This window comes from Acipenser ruthenus, chromosome 5, assembly GCF_902713425.1.
Source record: "Acipenser ruthenus chromosome 5, fAciRut3.2 maternal haplotype, whole genome shotgun sequence".
NCBI lineage: Eukaryota > Metazoa > Chordata > Actinopteri > Acipenseriformes > Acipenseridae > Acipenser > Acipenser ruthenus.
Window position 1 is genome coordinate 63,722,032 of NC_081193.1, and position 18,233 is coordinate 63,740,264.

The 18,233-nt window shown below is 41.7% G+C and overlaps 1 protein-coding gene across 1 annotated transcript in view; it reads right to left on the reverse strand.

The window, feature by feature from the left end:
* Positions 1-18,233, reverse strand: part of LOC117403056 (RAC-gamma serine/threonine-protein kinase) — a 173,051-nt gene that overhangs the window by 16,588 nt on the left and 138,230 nt on the right. Inside the window, exon 9 of the mRNA XM_034004929.3 lies at positions 5,077-5,199. Within this exon, the coding sequence (XP_033860820.1) occupies positions 5,077-5,199 (123 nt within the window). The remainder of the gene's footprint in view (positions 1-5,076; positions 5,200-18,233) is intronic.

The following is an 18,233-nucleotide window of genomic DNA, read 5'->3' on the forward strand; positions in this document are numbered from 1 at the left end:
ATTATGTGTTTACTTTTCCTACGTTTTATGACTAAGATTCATTATTTAGCTGTAGTCATTATTATTATTATAATAATAGGCAGCAGTGTGGAGTAGTGGTTAGGGCTCTGGACTCTTGACTGGAGGGTCGTGGGTTCAATCCCAGGTGGGGGACACTGCTGCTGTACCCTTGAGCAAGGTACTTTACCTAGATTGCTCCAGTAAAAACCCAACTGTATAAATGGGTAATTGTATGTAAAAATAATGTGATATCTTGTAACAATTGTAAGTCGTCCTGGATAAGGGCATCTGCTAAGAAAATAAATAATAATAATAACAATTATTATTAATTGGTATTTATTTGAACGTTTTTTGTGTGTATACCAGGATTTGGATGGAGACAAGAATCAGTTCCAGCATCTGATTCAGTCACTGAAGAGGAGGAGAGCCCTGACTGAGGAGGAGATGTAGATCCTCCTCGTGGAGGACCACGAGGGCATGGATGCCATGGAGGACCTCCTTGATGAAGAGCTGCTGCTGCAGGAGGATGATCTGGAGTAGCCCCAGCCTAGCACTTCAACTGCAGGGTAAGTATATGACACAACAGTACACATTGGTATCCTGTTCCGCAAGTGTTTTACTTTCCCCCAGTTTCCCTTTACAGCTGTTCCTGTTCCCTCCTACTTATTGCATGTACCTGACCTCTGGACACACTTCTTATCAATTACTTATTTTTTGGTGGTTAGCTTCTCCTTATGTTTCCTGTTACTGCATGCTCTTAATGCCTTAGTTTTCTTATTGCGCGTTGCCTTGCTGTTTTCTTATTGCCTCACTGTTTTCTTATTGCATGTTTTCTCTGTTTCATCTTTCTGTAAAGACGATTTACTGTAAATAGTTTACTGATCACTATCTTGTATAACATGTTATACAATTTATAAAATGTTATTTGTTGTGTTATAAAATATAAATGTTTTGCAATAAAAGGTTTTCAGTCTGATTTTATTTATTCTAGTTTTGAAAATAAAAATCTTCAGATCAAAGTATTTGTCTAAGACTGTTTATTTTTCCAATATTTGTAATTTGCTTGTTTTTTAAATGAAAAAAACAAAAAAACAAAAAAAACAAACAATTTTTTACTTAATATCTTGTGTGATGTTAATTTATTTTTATACTTAAATAAATATAATTGTATCTCAAACAGGGTAATGTTTCCAATCTCTTATGCCTGGTCTGCATTTGCCATTTCGGAGGTTGATTTTTCTAAAATGCTATGCATTGTAGAACCTTATGCAGCTCTGCAACTGTACAAGATATTTTAATTCCTTTTTCTTATATAAAACTTGGAAAGAGGTTGAAATTCACAGTTTTTAAAATGATTTATTATTATTTTACATTTGCCATTTTGGAGGTTGATTTTTTGTAAAATACCATGCATCATAAAACCTTGTGTAGCTCTGTAACTGTACAAGACATTTGAATTCTGATTTCAGATTTGAAATCCTAGGACAATTGTACAGCTACCATATTCTCTAAGTTTTTTTTATATTAAACTTGGAAAGAGGTTAAAAATTGGCAGTTTTTAAAAATATTTTTTTTACTATTTTACATTTTTCGATAATTTTTTGGGAGGTGTAGCTCATATGAAAAAAATATAATAGATCTCACAACAAAATAAATTACATCACTGGAGAGATCTACTTAATGCCTTTCTGTAGGTGTATTGAGGTTTAATCTCTGATTTAAAGGTTCCAAAACTACAAGCGCTTAAACATATAAAGTGTTCATATTTATGACTAAATATGGTCATTCCGCTTAGGCAGCAAAGGTTTAAACCTCCTTTGGCTCAGATACAGGTTGACCTGTCTGAGGTCAAAGATTGGTCTGAGGCCACCATGGAGGCACCAGGAAGTACCTGGAGTAGAACCTTTCTTCCAACTGGAGGGGGTGTACCATACGAATAGCCCGCTTTTGAAGTACAGCAGCTACCTCCTGAGACACCACTGCGGCGTCTTGCAGGTCCATGACTGATGTTGCAGTCACGCCCCGAAAGGGCGGGGGACCGTGCTTGAACTGCAGAGAGTAGCCTGTTTGAATGGTAGTAAGCACCCAGATGTCCGTGGTGCACTGACACCAATAGTCCAGATGTCTCCCTAAAAAGGGGCCGGTTCTGAATACCACCTCTGACAGCGCCGATCCCTGAAGCTGCTAGGGTGCCAGTTTGCTGCTGGTTTGCACACTGGTGGTGGTCACTTTTTTGGAAGCAAGCACACCAGCTCCTTTGTGGATTCCCTCACATGGTGAAAGCGCTGCAGCGTCTTGTCCACCGTGGAACAAATTATGCCCCGGTGTACTAGGGGCATCTGACAGCAGAGCTTTGTCTCCATCAGGCACGTGTGCCTGGGAAAGCCAAAGGTGCCTGAGTGCGGCTACCAGCCCAGCCAGGTTTCTACCCACCGCCTGCCCGTTCAGTTTAGACAGACAGAGCAGGTTTATATTAACCAGGTGCAGCTCATCCAGCTGCGGTTCACCAGTGCCTCCTTTGCATGCTCTGGCCCCAGGCAGGAAGAGCATCTGCCGTGCTTGTCCTTGCATGTGTCACAGGGGTAAAACCAGGCATTATGCAAATAGCAAGCAATGTACAGTAAGATTTTATAGTTGCTGCCTCAGCTGCTAAAGACAGCAACCGGGCTGTCAACAAGACCTGCCTGGTACCAGACTGGGGATGTAAACAACGGTCGGTAGCGGTTCGGAACCGGGAAGGTATGGGGCCAGTTCGGTACCGGTTTGGTGCCTGTAGCCCTGGGTAGGTACAGTACGGTACTGAACCAGGATGGTACAGTACCAGTTTGGTGCCTGTAGCACCGGGTAGGTACAGTACGGTACTGAACCGGGATGGTACAGTACCAGTTTGGTGCCTGTAGCACTGGGTAGGTACAGTACGGTACTGAACCGGGATGGTACAGTACCAGTTCGGTGCCTGTAGCACCGGGTCGGTACGATACAATACTGGTACGTTTTATAGCGACACAGTACCGGTGCGGTAACCTCTGTCCCAGTAGAGTACAGTACGGGTCGACTCGGTTCGCAGTTATTGCAGGTAGCAATGTACAGGGATGTCCACCTGTGCAAGCTACTGGCAAAACCACTCAGTTAGTACCCACACGAGACTGAGGGAAGTGTGCTTGTTAGTAAACTAACAGCCCTCGTAATGGTGATGCCAAAGCTGTCACCAAAACAGCATCAAGATGCTGTGGAAGGGATTCCCGAAGCAGCGGTCCTGCGCAGCAATGCTGAGCCCAGCAGCTGTGTGGTCTAGTGGTTAAAGAAAAGGGCTTGTAATCAGGAGGTCCCCAGTTCAAATCCCGGCTCAGCCACTGACTAATTGTGTTACCCTGAGCAAGTCACTTAACCTCCTTGTGCTCTGTCTTTCGGGTGAGTTGATGCATCGTTCACACACCCTACTCTGTAAGTCGTCTTGGATAAAGGCGTCTGCTAAATAAACAAATAACAACTACACGTGTGCCGCAGCACGCAATGCAGACAAGCCTGCGCGTAGTCTCTGTGAAAACAGAAAAATATAATGAGAAAAGAAAATATTCTCTCATACAATATACATAATACAGTAATACAATTTCTTAAATTATACAAACCGTCTTGTAATATTGGCCGAAGCCAAAGAGAGAATTAAATAACTCCAGCCGGAGCTTTTGCAGCCTGGGGGAAGAGCACAAAGTCAGTTGACTTACGTTGCTTGATCCCTGGGAAGGAGCGACTCAAGCCGCCGGCTTCACGTGAGGCACAAGGCCGCAGCGGGAGCTAACAAACAGGCTGTAGTGCACTAATATGTGTAACTAGTAAAACGAATACAAAAATGATTTGTAATATCACATATCATTTGTATAAAACATAATAAATGTGAACATTTGTTACAGAAAAAGTAACAAGTACTTATCTGCATAGGCTCCTCTTGTCAGGTCAGTTCTTGAAAAGAAAAATGTTCTGTGAGTTCTGTGCGTGCAGTCTTTTTATACACTCGGGGGTGGGTATGACTGTGTCACAGAGACTCTGTGAGCAGCTTTGATATATTTGTTCAGGTTTCAGGTCTTAAAGAGGTTCATACCCATTTGCTAATAGTTATATTTCGTACTTGAAAGGGAACTATTATCTCCCTGAGACTTTGTGGTGTATTCTAAGATTTATGGGACACTGCCAGGGTTTAAACCAACCCAAGAATTACCCCAGCACTTTTAGAAATGTATTATTCACCATCAATCTGAAAAATAATTCTCTAAAAGCCTGTTATCCATGTATCCGTACATTGCTTGGAATTCAAAGGAAAAAGAGCACTTGTTTTATTTTTATAAAATGATGAATCAGGAATAAGTAATTCTGAACAAGAGCTAGTTGGCATTGAGGACCTAAACTGCTAACAAGTAATGGCACCAGTTAGTGCAAACTATAGAGGCTGTGGCTGCATTTTCATCTTCTCTGTTCTTGGGTCTCAGAAAATGCTGGTACACAGAAGTTGTTTTGAAGAAATCCTGTGCACAGTAGTGGTAGCACTATTTTAATAATTTATACATTGACAATTAGATAATGTAAGTAAAAATCAGAAAATCCTCTCCTCTGCAATGTATGCAAATATATGTGATCAAGTGATCCAAAGCAAAAGGAGTTCAGTGACTTCACACATAGCAGTGAATCATCCCTAATGTGTTGTTTTTAGAACAATTAGGATACAAAAACCTTGCTTTAAAATAACTACTAGGACATGTTTTAAAAACAGTGAAGAACCTTAAGCACTTTGCTTAAAAAGGCACCTATTGCTATAGTTTTTAATTGCAATTAGTCATTTTTTGGCAGAGTACAGAAGATGTTATTAGGCCAAATGTGAAAGCACTGGGGTTCTGTTTCTGCTGCAAGAATTAGATTTTTTCCAAAATCTGCCTCCCTCTGAACAGTGTAACTTTTAATTACATTCATCTTATCCCATGTGGTGAAACAAGAATAATCACCATTTTAAAAACAAACAGACATACACACAGCCAAAAAACTTTCAGATAGCCGATTACTTTTTTTTGTTGCTGGTATTTTTACCTTGAGATCCCGGTACACAATCTTGGCGGAGTGTAGATAGTCGAGAGCAGAGACGATCTCAGCCCCATAAAAGCGTGTGCGGTCCTCGGAGAACACCCTCTCTCTCGACAAATGGAAAAACAGCTGCAGGGTAAACAGCAGGGACAGGATTGCAATAATTACTGATTTAGGGGGGGAAATTAACACAAACACAAACCGCTTCCCATTGCTATATTGAGATGATAGATAGTCAACCCTCGAAGGACACGCTACAAACCTAGACAGCAGCTGGCTTCTCTTACCCAGGTTTCCAAGGGGGAACGAAAGCGAGCTGTTAAATCAGCATTTTAATTAATATACCAATCTTGTTAAAGGCGTTGTGTGTGGTACCCGTTTAACCTCAAGTTACAGCAGAGAGTGTTTCAGCAGCACTCTCGCAATTATCATTCTTTTCACCCCTTTTGTCAGATGCTGAGCCACACTGTAAAATACCTGGGCATTTGTTCAGGTCCAGCATTTCATACAAATTACTGCTGGTGCTTCCAATTAATTGACTTGCCGTTGGATTTTGGATTTAAATATGGCCATGCAGGGACCAGTAGCATACAACCTAATCTGTGGCAGAAGAGCTGTTGGATTTCATGGGCTGGAGGTGCAGACTGGTGGAGCTTTGTAACACCATCAGCAGCTGTGAATGCATTTATTTTGCAAAGGGACAAAGATTTCACTAATTCCTAGCTGTTCAAGGACTAGCAAAGGTTTTTGTTTGCACACACATGTATACTTTAAGGGAGCTGCTAATTATATTATTGTGGTATAGTTAGGTTTTTTGATATCATATTTTCATTTAAATTACATTTTTTAGTAGTTGTTCTGTCGATGACCATCCTTCCCACAAGAAATGCATCAAGTTAGACATCTTCCTTGAGAAAATGTCAGATACACTTTGCTCCTCTAACCCCTCGTCGGCAGCAAAAATGGAGTTCACACGGAATGCAGAATGGGATGCAAACGTACCCCATACACAAGCACAGTTAACTTCGAAACATGTTTTTACAAATACTTTTTATTGACCAAACAGTTTTGAACTTCTGAAATGTTTTTTATATTAACATTTTGTTAATAAACACTTTTTATTCTGCATATTTTGCAGTAAGTGCTATTATATACAACAAACAAAAAATGTATTGCAAATGGTAACTTAGAAAATAAATAAACAATAAATAACAAAACAAAAAAACTTTTCAACAGGCTCACGGTCATGTGCCTTGATGTTTTATTTTGTGTCTTTCTAAAACTGTGTGTCAGAACCCAGCATAAATGCACGTCACTTACATCATTAAACAGTGTAGAAATGAAGGCTGAGGTGATGCATCGATCCATCGTATCGTTTGAACACTATTGATAGTCAAGCCTGTGCATCGTTTCTGTGGAAAGGTTTTCAGCAAAGGCACGTTTTTTTTTTTTTGTTTTTTTTTGGAATCGGCAATCATTTATTGGATTTCAGCGCTGAGTTTGCCTCTGCTCGCTTCAGGTCTGCCTCACTGAATCTGCGTGCGATTGAGCTCACCTTCTCACCCCCCTGTGAGTTTTTACTGATGGTATCGCATCTGCATGAGAGTCCTTCAGGGCATGCAACGGAGCAAGTTAATAAATATCGACCGTGATACAATGCCTTCCAACGTTTGGCAATTATTTTCTAAAATAGAAGACGGCAAGAAAGTAAAGTGTCTGGGATACTCCGGTAACACAACTCATCTGCGTGACCATTTAATGAGATGTGACCCTACAAAACTCCAAACAAATCTGACTGATACAAAATAAACATGTACCACCAAAAAAAAAAACAATAGTGTCAGAGCAAAGCAGATTCTATTGTATTGTAAGGCCTGTGGATATTGTTGAGGGAGCGGCGTTTCAAAAACTGGTTACAAATCTTGCACCAAGCTACCAAATGCCTTGTCCAAGTAAAATATAAGCAGGGCTTCTGTTTTTCGATTTTTATTAATTGTATTTTTTGGTGCTTATTTTTAGCTATTTTCGAGTTTTATGTAAATCGTTTTTTGGGGGGCTTTCATTTTTGATATAATGTATGAAACCGACTGACACCGAAGAAGAACTACTGTTTTCTGCATACTTTACTTTTCTGTTTTATCCTCAGACAAAGTTCATCAGCTAAAATGTTTAAGACTAAATATTTTTTTTACATTTACATTTCCCTTTGCAGTGTGTATCTGCGGTTACAAGCATAGTTTGAGTTTAAAAAAAAATACAGCATCACCTTACATTTTAACTATGTGTGTTTTAACATAAAATACACAGCAAGAAGATACAGCTCCAGGAGACTGTGCACAGATAAGACCCAATCCAACACTGCTTCTGTATCAACAGTTTTCTATTTTTAGAAACAGATCAAAGAAAAAGAAAAAAGATGAAAAAACAAAGCTTTATTGTCCATTAAAAAGTAAATCTGTTTGTAAAACTTCTGAACAGTGTTTAATTGGATTTTAATGTATTTTTGAGAGAGAATAGGCAGAGAGCTGTAGTTTCTTTGAGGCAATTTGATGGAGAAAAAACAAGTGCAAAGTGTTTTACTGCTTTAAACACGTTGGGCCTCATTCACTAAATGGCGGTAAATGACCAGAATTATCGCGTGGCAGAGGGAAGCCACACTGCGTGCAAAAATGAACCAGCAGTAGCTGTATTCACTAAGCTAATTATATGCACAAATAAAGCGAGCTAAATGATTCATTTGCAAGTTGTCATTTTTGATATGCTGTATGAAATTAGTGTTTTCGGTTACTTCTGTCAAAATATGTATAGTAGTAACTCAACAGTACTTGCACACTTAAGTTGTACCTTCTTTCCACAACGAAATCCCTATGGTCACGGACACATTCTTCTGGGGTTTTTGTGTGTAGGCATTTTTGTACATTTTGCCACAATTCTGTTTTAAATCCTCTGTATCTTAACTGTAATACAGCTTTAAATCCCGCTAACAAGCCTCCATTCCTGATTGTAATCTCGTTTTAAATTTCGCAAGCAGAGTCTCCAATAGAAATGTAGTAATGTGCTGTCACTCAGTAGTTGGGGTGGGTTTAAAGTATTCAGAACAAATCAATGATAGATGCAAGTCAGGAAGGCGGGACATTGCCCAGCAGCACTGGGAAACGTATTTATTATTATTTTTGTAGTAGGTTTTATTTTTTAATGGAAAAAGGTAAAGTCAACACTGATTAACCATTTCCACAGTTTTACCGGTGTTTTCCGGTGTTTATGGGCTATCCATCAATTTCATTTTTTTTTGTATCAGGGGTGTTTTATCGGGTTTTATCACTTAAAACTGAAAATCAGTAGCCCTAAATGTAAGCCATGGACAATTTACTGAACTGCTGTGGACAGTGTTTATTTTTTGTAAACTATTTATGTTGTTCTCTGGATTGGTTGTTAAACCAACTGGATTTAAACAATTTATTTTTTCTTTTTTAAAATCAATGGGTTTTGCTTTAACCCTCAACTGGCACAAATCAACACAGATAGGCCAAGAAAAAGATTAAACCTTTTTTTTGTTACAATGCACAAACTGTTGTAATGTACTCAGTATACTTGTTTTTAAACCTTTACTAACAATGTCTTTTACCCTTTCATAAGGTCGATGAATCAATGCATACGCTTTTTTGGAAAACGATATATCGGTGGTGAAAAATTAGGTATCACCCCAGCCTTATACCAAATTCATCTATACTGTGGAATTTTTTTAAGGGGGTGAAGGAGGACAATTTTGTAACTATTTTTTAAAACTGTGGATAAACATGTAACCATGGGTGCTTTCAAGGTGGACCTCATTGATATCTTTATGGTTTTTCGTTTGCTCATTAAAACGACAAGGTCACAAACTCCAGGCCATTTTCATCTGCATTGATGACAAATGACTTCCGTGTCAGGTTGCACAGTCCTACCCATTCGCAGTAACCAAAATAGAATTATATAACAAACCAGACCTTGTTTAAAAGCCCAACAGCTGTATCATCAGAGACAGCAGTGGAGATTGTAATTCTGTTTCAATCTGTTTCTGATATCAGGGAGCGGTCGGCTGTATCTTTGTCAGATTTTCTGTTGGACAATTTAAATTCAGTTTCAGATATTATGTTGACATTTCTATCCACAGAAGCACTAGCGATTTATGCAAACTCTTTGACCCAAAAAACTTGTGATGTTGTATTAATTTCCTTCAGCGTTTCTAACTGTTGCATGAAAATGCCTTAGGACTTTATTCAGTTGAACACTCGGCACAGATTTAAAGTCTAGGCTAATGTTTATTATTATTATTATTATTATTATTATTATTATTATTATTATTATTATTAAGGCGTAGTGATATTAATAGATCAGTTAAGTGAGTTGGTCTGTGATGTTCCAGCCATGCAGTAAGACAATTCGTACTACACAGTCATGTGATCATGCTCAGCCAATCACAGCGTTTAATTTAATCAAGCAGTTTTGGCATCTGTCCAAAATCCCAAATTCAAGACCAGCTATCTAGGAAGCAAGCAAAGAACAAATATTATCCTGGATTAAAAGAGAACTTGATTCAATTTTGATTTTATGTTTTTACTTCAAAAGAGCAATAAAATAAATCAACAGCTTTTATTAAAATCTTTACAGTTGTAGACTGCTATTCATACTAGATATTTTCCTCTTGTGGGAAACACTTTAATACTTAGACAATAAACATTTGATCTATATTAAGCCAGATGTGAGGTTTCTTCGATAAATAATACGTTTTGGTATAGTTATCTTTCCACAACCTTAAAGCCGTGTTTCATTTCCGCAAGGATATTTATTCACAACAACAACAGCAGCCCAATCTGGGACTGCACTGCTGTAAAACTACTGATTGGAGCTGCTTTGAGGATGGCAACCCAACACCCCTCCCTTTAACGAGTTATCTTCTGCCAGCAGATGTTTGATTAAATTACTAAATCGAATTCCGGGGTTCCCACTAGCAGACAAGCAGAAGAAGAACAGAGTTAACTTGACAAAAGTCAACCAGATGCACTAAAAATACCTTTCTTTATAAAACCCTGCTGCCTGTGCAGTCCTTGATGCAATGGCCTAATTTGAGAACAGCATTTTGTATAAGCAGCATACAGGGCCTGCTATATGGGAAAGAGGTTGCTTCTGATTAGACCTATTCTGCTACCTACTAAGTGCATCAAAATATATCATATTTCAAACCACTAATGCACTCAGCCAGAGTTGTGTCAAAGCTTAATTGTAAGCATTACAATATCACATGCACATCATTAGGGGGTGTTTCAATTAGTTTATAATTATGAATTATTCATTCTACTGATTAGTAAATCTGAATAATTGATTGATTATCTTTTCAAACGGGTCCTTGACAAAGGATTACTGTATCTAGTACAAATCTCCAAAACATTCGCCCTTTGCAACCCTTACATTTTCCTGTTTTAAAAAGAGGTACATACAGAGACCATGGCATGAAACCTTGTTTTTGCCTGTTTTCCAATGCATGCAGTTAAATAACAAACCGACTCACACCAAAGAAGAACTACTGTTTTCTGCATGCTACTTTACTTTTCTGTTTTCTCCTCAGACAAAGTTCATCAGCTAAAATGTTTAAGACTAAATAATCTTTTTACAAGCATAGTTTGATTTTTAAAACAAATATAGCATCACCTTACATTTTAACTATGTGTGTTTTAACGAAAAATACACAGCTAGAAGATACAGCTCCAGGAGACTGTGCACAGATAAGACCCAATCCCACACTGCTTCTGTATCAACAGTTTTCTATTTTTAAAAACAGATCAAAGAAAAAGAAAAAAAGATGAAAAAACAAGGCTTTATTGTCCATTAAAAAGGAAATCTGTTTGTAAAACGTCTGAACGGTGTTTGATTGGATTTTCATGTATTTTTGAGAGAGAATAAGCAGGGAGCTGTAGTATCATTGAGGCAATTTGATGGAGAAAAAACAAGAGCAACGTGTTTTACTGCTTTAAACACGTTGGGTCTCATTCACAAAACAGCGATAAATGACAAGGGGAAAGCCACCCCGCGTGCAAAAATGAACCAGCAGTAGCTCTATTCACGAAGCTAGTTATATGCACAAATAAAGCGAGCTAAATGATTAATTTGCAAGTTGTCACAACACAGAATTATTGATTAGGTTTACACACACTGTGTTATAGTATATATATATAATATTATATTATAGTATATAGGGCGCTCGAAAGAAAATATAAGTACAGTTCTGAGTTTGTCACAATGACAGCGACCAAGGACAGAGTGAGGAATCTAAAGTTTACAGACCAGGAGCTAAATGTATTAGCAGAAGAAGTGGTGGGGAATTATGAAAGGCTTTTTGGTGCTGAATCAGCGAGAACATTAAATTCAAAGAAACAGCAAGGACAAAATATTTGCTCTCTGTAGGAGGAGGGCGGGGGTCTTGTCCCAAATCTTCAGTAGTAACCAAATGCACAGCATTGACGCTGGACCGTGTACAGCTAATGTAGTACTGCTTCGACTTGATAAAAGTATGAAATTAACTGGGGTGGTGAAGAGTTCATTTCTGTGAAATCCGTGATACTGTGGATTTTCTGGGGCCCTACATATAAGGCAAGTATGATCTGTGCTCAATTTGCATCTAGTTATGACCTCCTCCTCACACAGTCCTAGTAACATCTGCCTGGTCCGAAATACTCTCTCCCTGACTCTTCTTCTCACTCTCCTGTGCAGCTCTTCTACACATGCCGAGGCACTTAGTAAAGTTAACGCCCTTAAGTGAATATCCTAGATGCGGAGTCCATGTCACGGGGTGACGTAATGCCTAGCAATGTGTAGACGCCATTCTTGGAGGGGAAAAACAAAAGCAGGCAGCATACCGTCACGTGTTTCTGTACTCGGTGAAACCCAATTTTCCTGTACAAAAATGGCCTATGATTATAGTGAAACCCTTCATGTTACGGCTAAAAAGAGGTATGAGGCCAAATTGTGCTTGGCTGGGCTTGAAAAATGCCCATACAAGCTACCAGCAACTGTGTGGAGTGACGATCCTGGGGGTTGGCCAGACCATCAGTGGGGCGACATCATGGATCACCTGGTCAAGGGCACAGGTAAGAAAATGTTAGGTTATAACCGTGGTTCCCTGAAATAGAAATGTAATCATTACCTCTAATTTTATGCTGTAAGGGTCGAGCTCGAGGCCGTCCTTAACACTCTTGTTCCAAAACCAGGGTTTTGTGGATCCATGACATTCAGCCGATAGAACCGCGTGAAAGTGTGAGGCATAGCCCACACCGCTGCATCGCAAATGTCTCTGACACTTGCCCCCTGAAATAAAGCCCACGAAGTTGCCATGCCCCTGGTAGAATGGGTGATGAGCTTCTCTGGAGGGGGCAAGTTGGCTCGATCATATGCAGTCTGAACCGTATCTGTGATCCATCTTGATAGCCTCTGTTAAGACAGAGCTTTCCCATGGGACTTAGCCCCATAACAGATAAAAAAAATGTTCAGATTGCCTCCAACTTTTGGTCCACATAATACACTAGTGTCTGCACTGGGCAAAGCGTATGGAGCTGCCGCTCTCTGTCAGACTGGAAAGGAGGCGGATGAAAAGCCTCAAGCTCCACTGTCTGGTTCATGTGGAATGCTGAGGGTTTTTTGGCAAAAAAGCAGGATTAGTGCGAAGTGTGATATTCGCCCTGGCTCTTGCAAAAATTAAGCAAGCTTTTGCAACTGAAAAAGCTTGCATCTCACTCACCCACTTAGCAGATGTAACAGCGAGCAAGAAAGCCGCTTTCATTGATTAATATTTCAGCTCCGCTGAATGCAAGGGCTCAAAGGAGGCTTCATAAGCGCTTCCAGCACCACATTAAGCCTCCAATGAGGGACAATGTCCTTCATAGGTGGCCGCAGCCGCACCCTTTAAAAATTGCCACACCAGGAAATGAGCTCCTGGGGAGACTGAATTAATTTTAACATGACAAGCTGAAATGGCTGCCAAGTAGACCTTTAATGTAGAGGGGGATTTCCCTCATCAAATAGGTCCTGTAAAAAATTGCAGTATAACCACATTTGAAAAACAACCCACTTGTACCCATACTGGGAATGTGTGGATTGCGCTGTGGCATTCTGTAGAGTGTCAGTGACTCTATTAGAAAGCCCCAGACGGCTCAAATGGTGCAGCTCAGGGGCCAGACCCAGAGATGCAGGATCGATGGGTCGGGATGCCACAACGTCCCCCATCCCAGACTGAGCAGGTCTCTGCGTTTCAGTAGACTCCACGGCTAGCCTCTCAGGAGCTGTATCAGGTTTGAAAACCAGTGTCTCCTGGGCCAATAAGGGGCTATTAATAACACCTTGGCCTGGACTTGCCTGATCTTTTCTAAGCACAGCAGCAGCATGGCGAGTGGAGGAAAAGCATACAGAAGCTGCCTTGGCCACTGGTATGCCAAGGCATCTATTGCCAGTGGGCCCTCGGCTCCCGTTATTGAGAACCAAAGGGGGCAATGGGTCGATTCTTGAGAGGCAAACAGGTCCACCTGTGCTCTCCCGAACCGTTTCCAAATGAGGCCACTTCTGGGTGAAGCCTCCATTCTGAGGCATTGGGGACTGTCCTTGGAAGGAGGTCCGCTGCCATATTCGTCACCCTGGGAAGATGTTCTGCCCACCGTGAAAGGAGGGGGAGATGCGCCCAAAGCAACAGCTTGTGGGCAACTCAGTGGACACTGGGGAACATGAGGCCGCCCTGGTGGATCATGTATGCAACCACAGTAGCGTTGTCCATCTGGACACCTCCTGTAAAAAATTCTGCAAGGCTAGAAACACTGCCTGCAGTTCCAGAATATTTATATGGAGACCCTGCCACGTGGGTCTCAATATAAATATTGCGCTCCTCTGCCGTTCCACACAGCACACCAGCCGAGGCTGGAAACAACTGTGGTGTCAACCTCTTTCGTGGTAACATTGCCCAGCGCTATGCCTAAGCGTAGGTGAGCAGGCTGTGTCCACCAGGATAGAGCCTACAGGCAGTGCTGAGACACTGTCAGCAGACGGCCACGGTTCAATGTGGGCTGAAAAACCCTGCTGTTGAACCAGCCTTGGAGAGGGCACATGTGCAGAAGACCCAAGGGGAGGGTCTGGGAAGCTGCTGCCATCAAGCCCAGGAGCCGCTGAAACGTCACTATTGTGAGCTTTTTGCTGAGCTCAAAAAGCTTCAGACAAGCGGCTACTCTCTGCACTCTGCCTTCCGACAGAGTGGACAACATGGTCCTGGAATCCAGACACACTCCTAAATAGGAGGTGGTCTGTGAAAGTGTGACCTGGCTTTCTGCATAGTCCTTGTCTGCACTGGAGATTGAGCACAAATTTAGCACTCTGATGCCCCGGAGTCTCAATGGGGCCAGAATAGCTTCCATGCACTTTGAAAATGCACAGAGGGCGAAAGAGAGGCCGAATTGTAAAACCCGAAACTCGTACGCTGTCCCTTTGGAAAGTGAACCTGAGGTACTTCCTGTGCCCTGATTGTATTGGGATGTGAAAGTAAGCGTCTTTTAAATCCACTGGAGTGAACCAGTCGCCTGGCCTTATTGACTGCAACAACTGCTGCATGGTTAACATTTTGAACCTCTGTCAACTCAGATAAGGGTTGACCTGTCTGAGATTGAGGATTGGTCTGAGTCCACCATCCCATTTGGGCACCAGGAAGTACCTGGAGTAAAAAAAACCCTTCCAAGTGAAGAGGATGAACTGCGCAAATAGCCCGCTTCTGCAGCAGGGCTATCTCCTCCTAGAGACAATACCAATGCGTCTCGCTGATCCATGACTAAAGTTGTAGTCACGCCCCAAAATGGAGGAGGACCATTTTTGAATTGCAGAGAATAACCGGTCTGTACAATATTGAACACCCAGGTGTCCGAAGTGCATTGATGCCAGTACTCCAAGTGACTCCCTGAAAAGGGGCCCTGGGCCTGTGGCAGAAAATTGCTAGGGCTGCTGCTTTGCCTGAAGCTTAGCCTGAGGCTTTTGCCTTTGCGCTTGACGACGGAATTTATTAAAGTTCCCCCTTTGCACAGCCACGGGTTGGTTGTAGAAACCCCCTCTGGCTTTAGCAGGAGCTGGCTGTGTCGGTCTCGGAGTCTGCTGGAACCTTGGTCTCCAGTTTGGCGCCGGTCTACATACTAGAGGTGGCCTCTTTGGTAGCAGGAAACACCTGAGAGGTGACGGGATCATCCTCAAAAACTGAGTGTTTCCGTTTGTCACCTACAGGCCATGGAACATTTAAAACATCCGAGGCCCTTTTTTTATCAGTGGCAAAAGCTCAGCTGATAATGACACATGCGCTACTGGTGTTGCGCCATCTGAGTCACCCTCATCAGAGGGTAACTCTTGATCAACTGCCTCCTCAGAAGCAGCGATAGACAGCAGATCCTCTTGCTGCCATTCTGCATGTACTCCTGTGACTGTAATGGTGCAGAGGGAGCAAGTGTAGCAGTGCGGTCACGCAACAGCTCCACTAACATGTTTCCCTGTTGGGAGACCGCCTCCCAGAGCTTATCCAGCTGTTCAGAGCTCTCCGATCTATGAGACTGGTGGCTCTTTCTTTTCCTTTTCTTAGGAGGAGAACCCGGAGGAGGGGAAGGGGAAGGAGAAGATGAGGAAGACCATGAAGCCGGTCTTCTATGTGATGGTCTCCTGTCTTCCCTAGGCACAGAGCTCTCATGAGAGGATACAGCTCTCTCCTTCTGAGCTGAGGAGGGGAGCCTTGTCCAGGTGGAACGGACAGAGAGAGCTCTTTAGAACTGCGTGTCACTCGTTTTTCCAATGTACGCACAGAGAAGGATGCACAATAATTGCGGTCGGCGAGTGCCTCTTTAGCATGCTCCGGAACCAGACAGGCAGCGCATCTGCCATGCCTGTCCTCTGTATGGAGACCCTTCTTGCATATGTCACAAGAATGAAAACCCGGCATAATGTAGCCACAGTAGCACGTAATGCAAACGATCTTTAACAGTAATCGCTTTAATAGTATAGCATATATTATTAGTACTCAAGGAGACTGTTGAACACGTATGGAGCAATGCTGCTATGCAGCTAGCAGTGCCACAACAGTGGTAAATGATCTAACCAGTGCTGATTAGATCAAAATTGGTACTGTCTTGTATCGAATGCTTAACACCTGCACTGCTTACTATAGTACAATGTACGGTACACACAGAACATGTCTATAGTGCACAAGCACAGTACATACAGTACAGTGCAACAGTATGGTACAATGCACAGACTATGCACAATAAGCACAGTGCAGTACAGTGTGGTGGGCAATGCACACTATACATGGCACGGTATAAATGGTACAGTATAGTGCTAATGATATATTATACAGTACACACAGTACAGTGCGACAGTATGGTACAGTGCACAGCTGTGCACATTATGCACAGTACAGGACAGTATGGTGGGCAATGCACAGTATACACAGTACGGAATAAACGATATGGTATAGTGTGAATGATATATTATAATGTCCAATGTCAGTATATAGCGCACAGTACCCATGGGTAAGGTGTACGGTACACACGGTACAGTGTACGGTACGATGCGCGGTATAAGAATGGTGCATACGGTATGGTACGGTGCAGAGCACGGTCCACTACCGTTACAGTAACCTCGTTCAATAAGAACAGTAGTAGATCAGTGACCTACAGTTACCGAAGAAGCAATATGCGGGGATGCCCACCCGTATAGCTTCTGGCTTAACAGAAAACACAGCCCTAAGACTGGAGGAAGCGTGCTGTCAGCCATGATAGCCTTCGCAATGATACTGCAAGCAGAGTCCAGAGCGGCAGCGAAACACTGCGGGAAGGACTGCAAGCAATCAGACCCGAAGCAGAGCTGAGCCCAGCGACTGCTAGCGAATCAGAAGGGTAACCTCGTTCGATGTACAAAGTACCGGCGGGAACGGGAGCAGGTCTGGGACCTACAGTTACCACGGGAGCGAGATAGGGATGTCCACCTATAACGCTTTTTGGCTAACCACAGATCGAAACCCAAGGAAAGCCTACTGCTAGAGCCCTAACAGTCTTCACACTAACTCTGCAAGCAGATCTTAATGTGGTACAGAGACACTGTGGGAAAAGCTGCAAGCAGCTTGACCCAGCGCGCACGTCTCGGTCAAACGCTGGACAGCTGATCCCAGCCACCGCGTTAGTATTTCTGTGAAATACAACAAAGAAACAATTTGTTCTCACACAAAACAGTAAACAAACAGTTACCATTAGTTTAATATATTTTTTATAATAAAAACACATTTTATTTTACACTTCAATAAAATTCAATAAAATTATTTAGTAAATTATTAGTAAGTAAATTATTACTATCACATATTAACACGTGGCTAAAATCTGTAATGAAATATAATATCAAAACGATGTATTAATCCAGCTTGTTACAATGCTATAATTTAGATCTGCAATGATGTTGGTTGTTACAGAGTTGTACATGTTGTGATAAAGCGCAACTCACTCGGGTTCGTTGCCCCTTTAAAAATAGACCCAACACGACAGAAATGGATTTTAAGCGCTGGGGCGCTATTTTTAATAAACACAAAAATCAAACAAAACACACAAAATAAACACCTAGCTCTGTACGAGCACTAACTAACACACAGGAACACCCTTCCTAACACGGGACAGCTACGCTGTTTCCCCGTCCTTACAAAACACACTGGTTTTATACAGCACTTACTTTAACTCATGACTGCCAGGAAGCAGAGCACACCTTTCTGCCTCCTTCTCCTCAGCAGCCTCGAGCAGACTAGCTGCCTCTCTTAAATACCCTGCACCTGGTTTTAATTTAACAATAGCTACCAGGTGCAGGGGATAATTAATAATAAAACAATTAACAAATCAAATTCAACGATAAACCAAAACAATTAAACTAAACAAATGTGCATTCTGCACATGTTTTCTACTCAGGGAGGCTTTAACCCCCTCCCTGCCGTGTTACAATGTACAAGTAGGTAATGTCAAATGAGCAGTTCTGCTTCACACGTAGGCTAAACATTCGTTTACCAAAACAATTTTGTCTTCTGCTATACCGAGAAACCAACCTTAAATTTCAAGGAAATGCTCCCTTTATAATTTTAAAAGAAT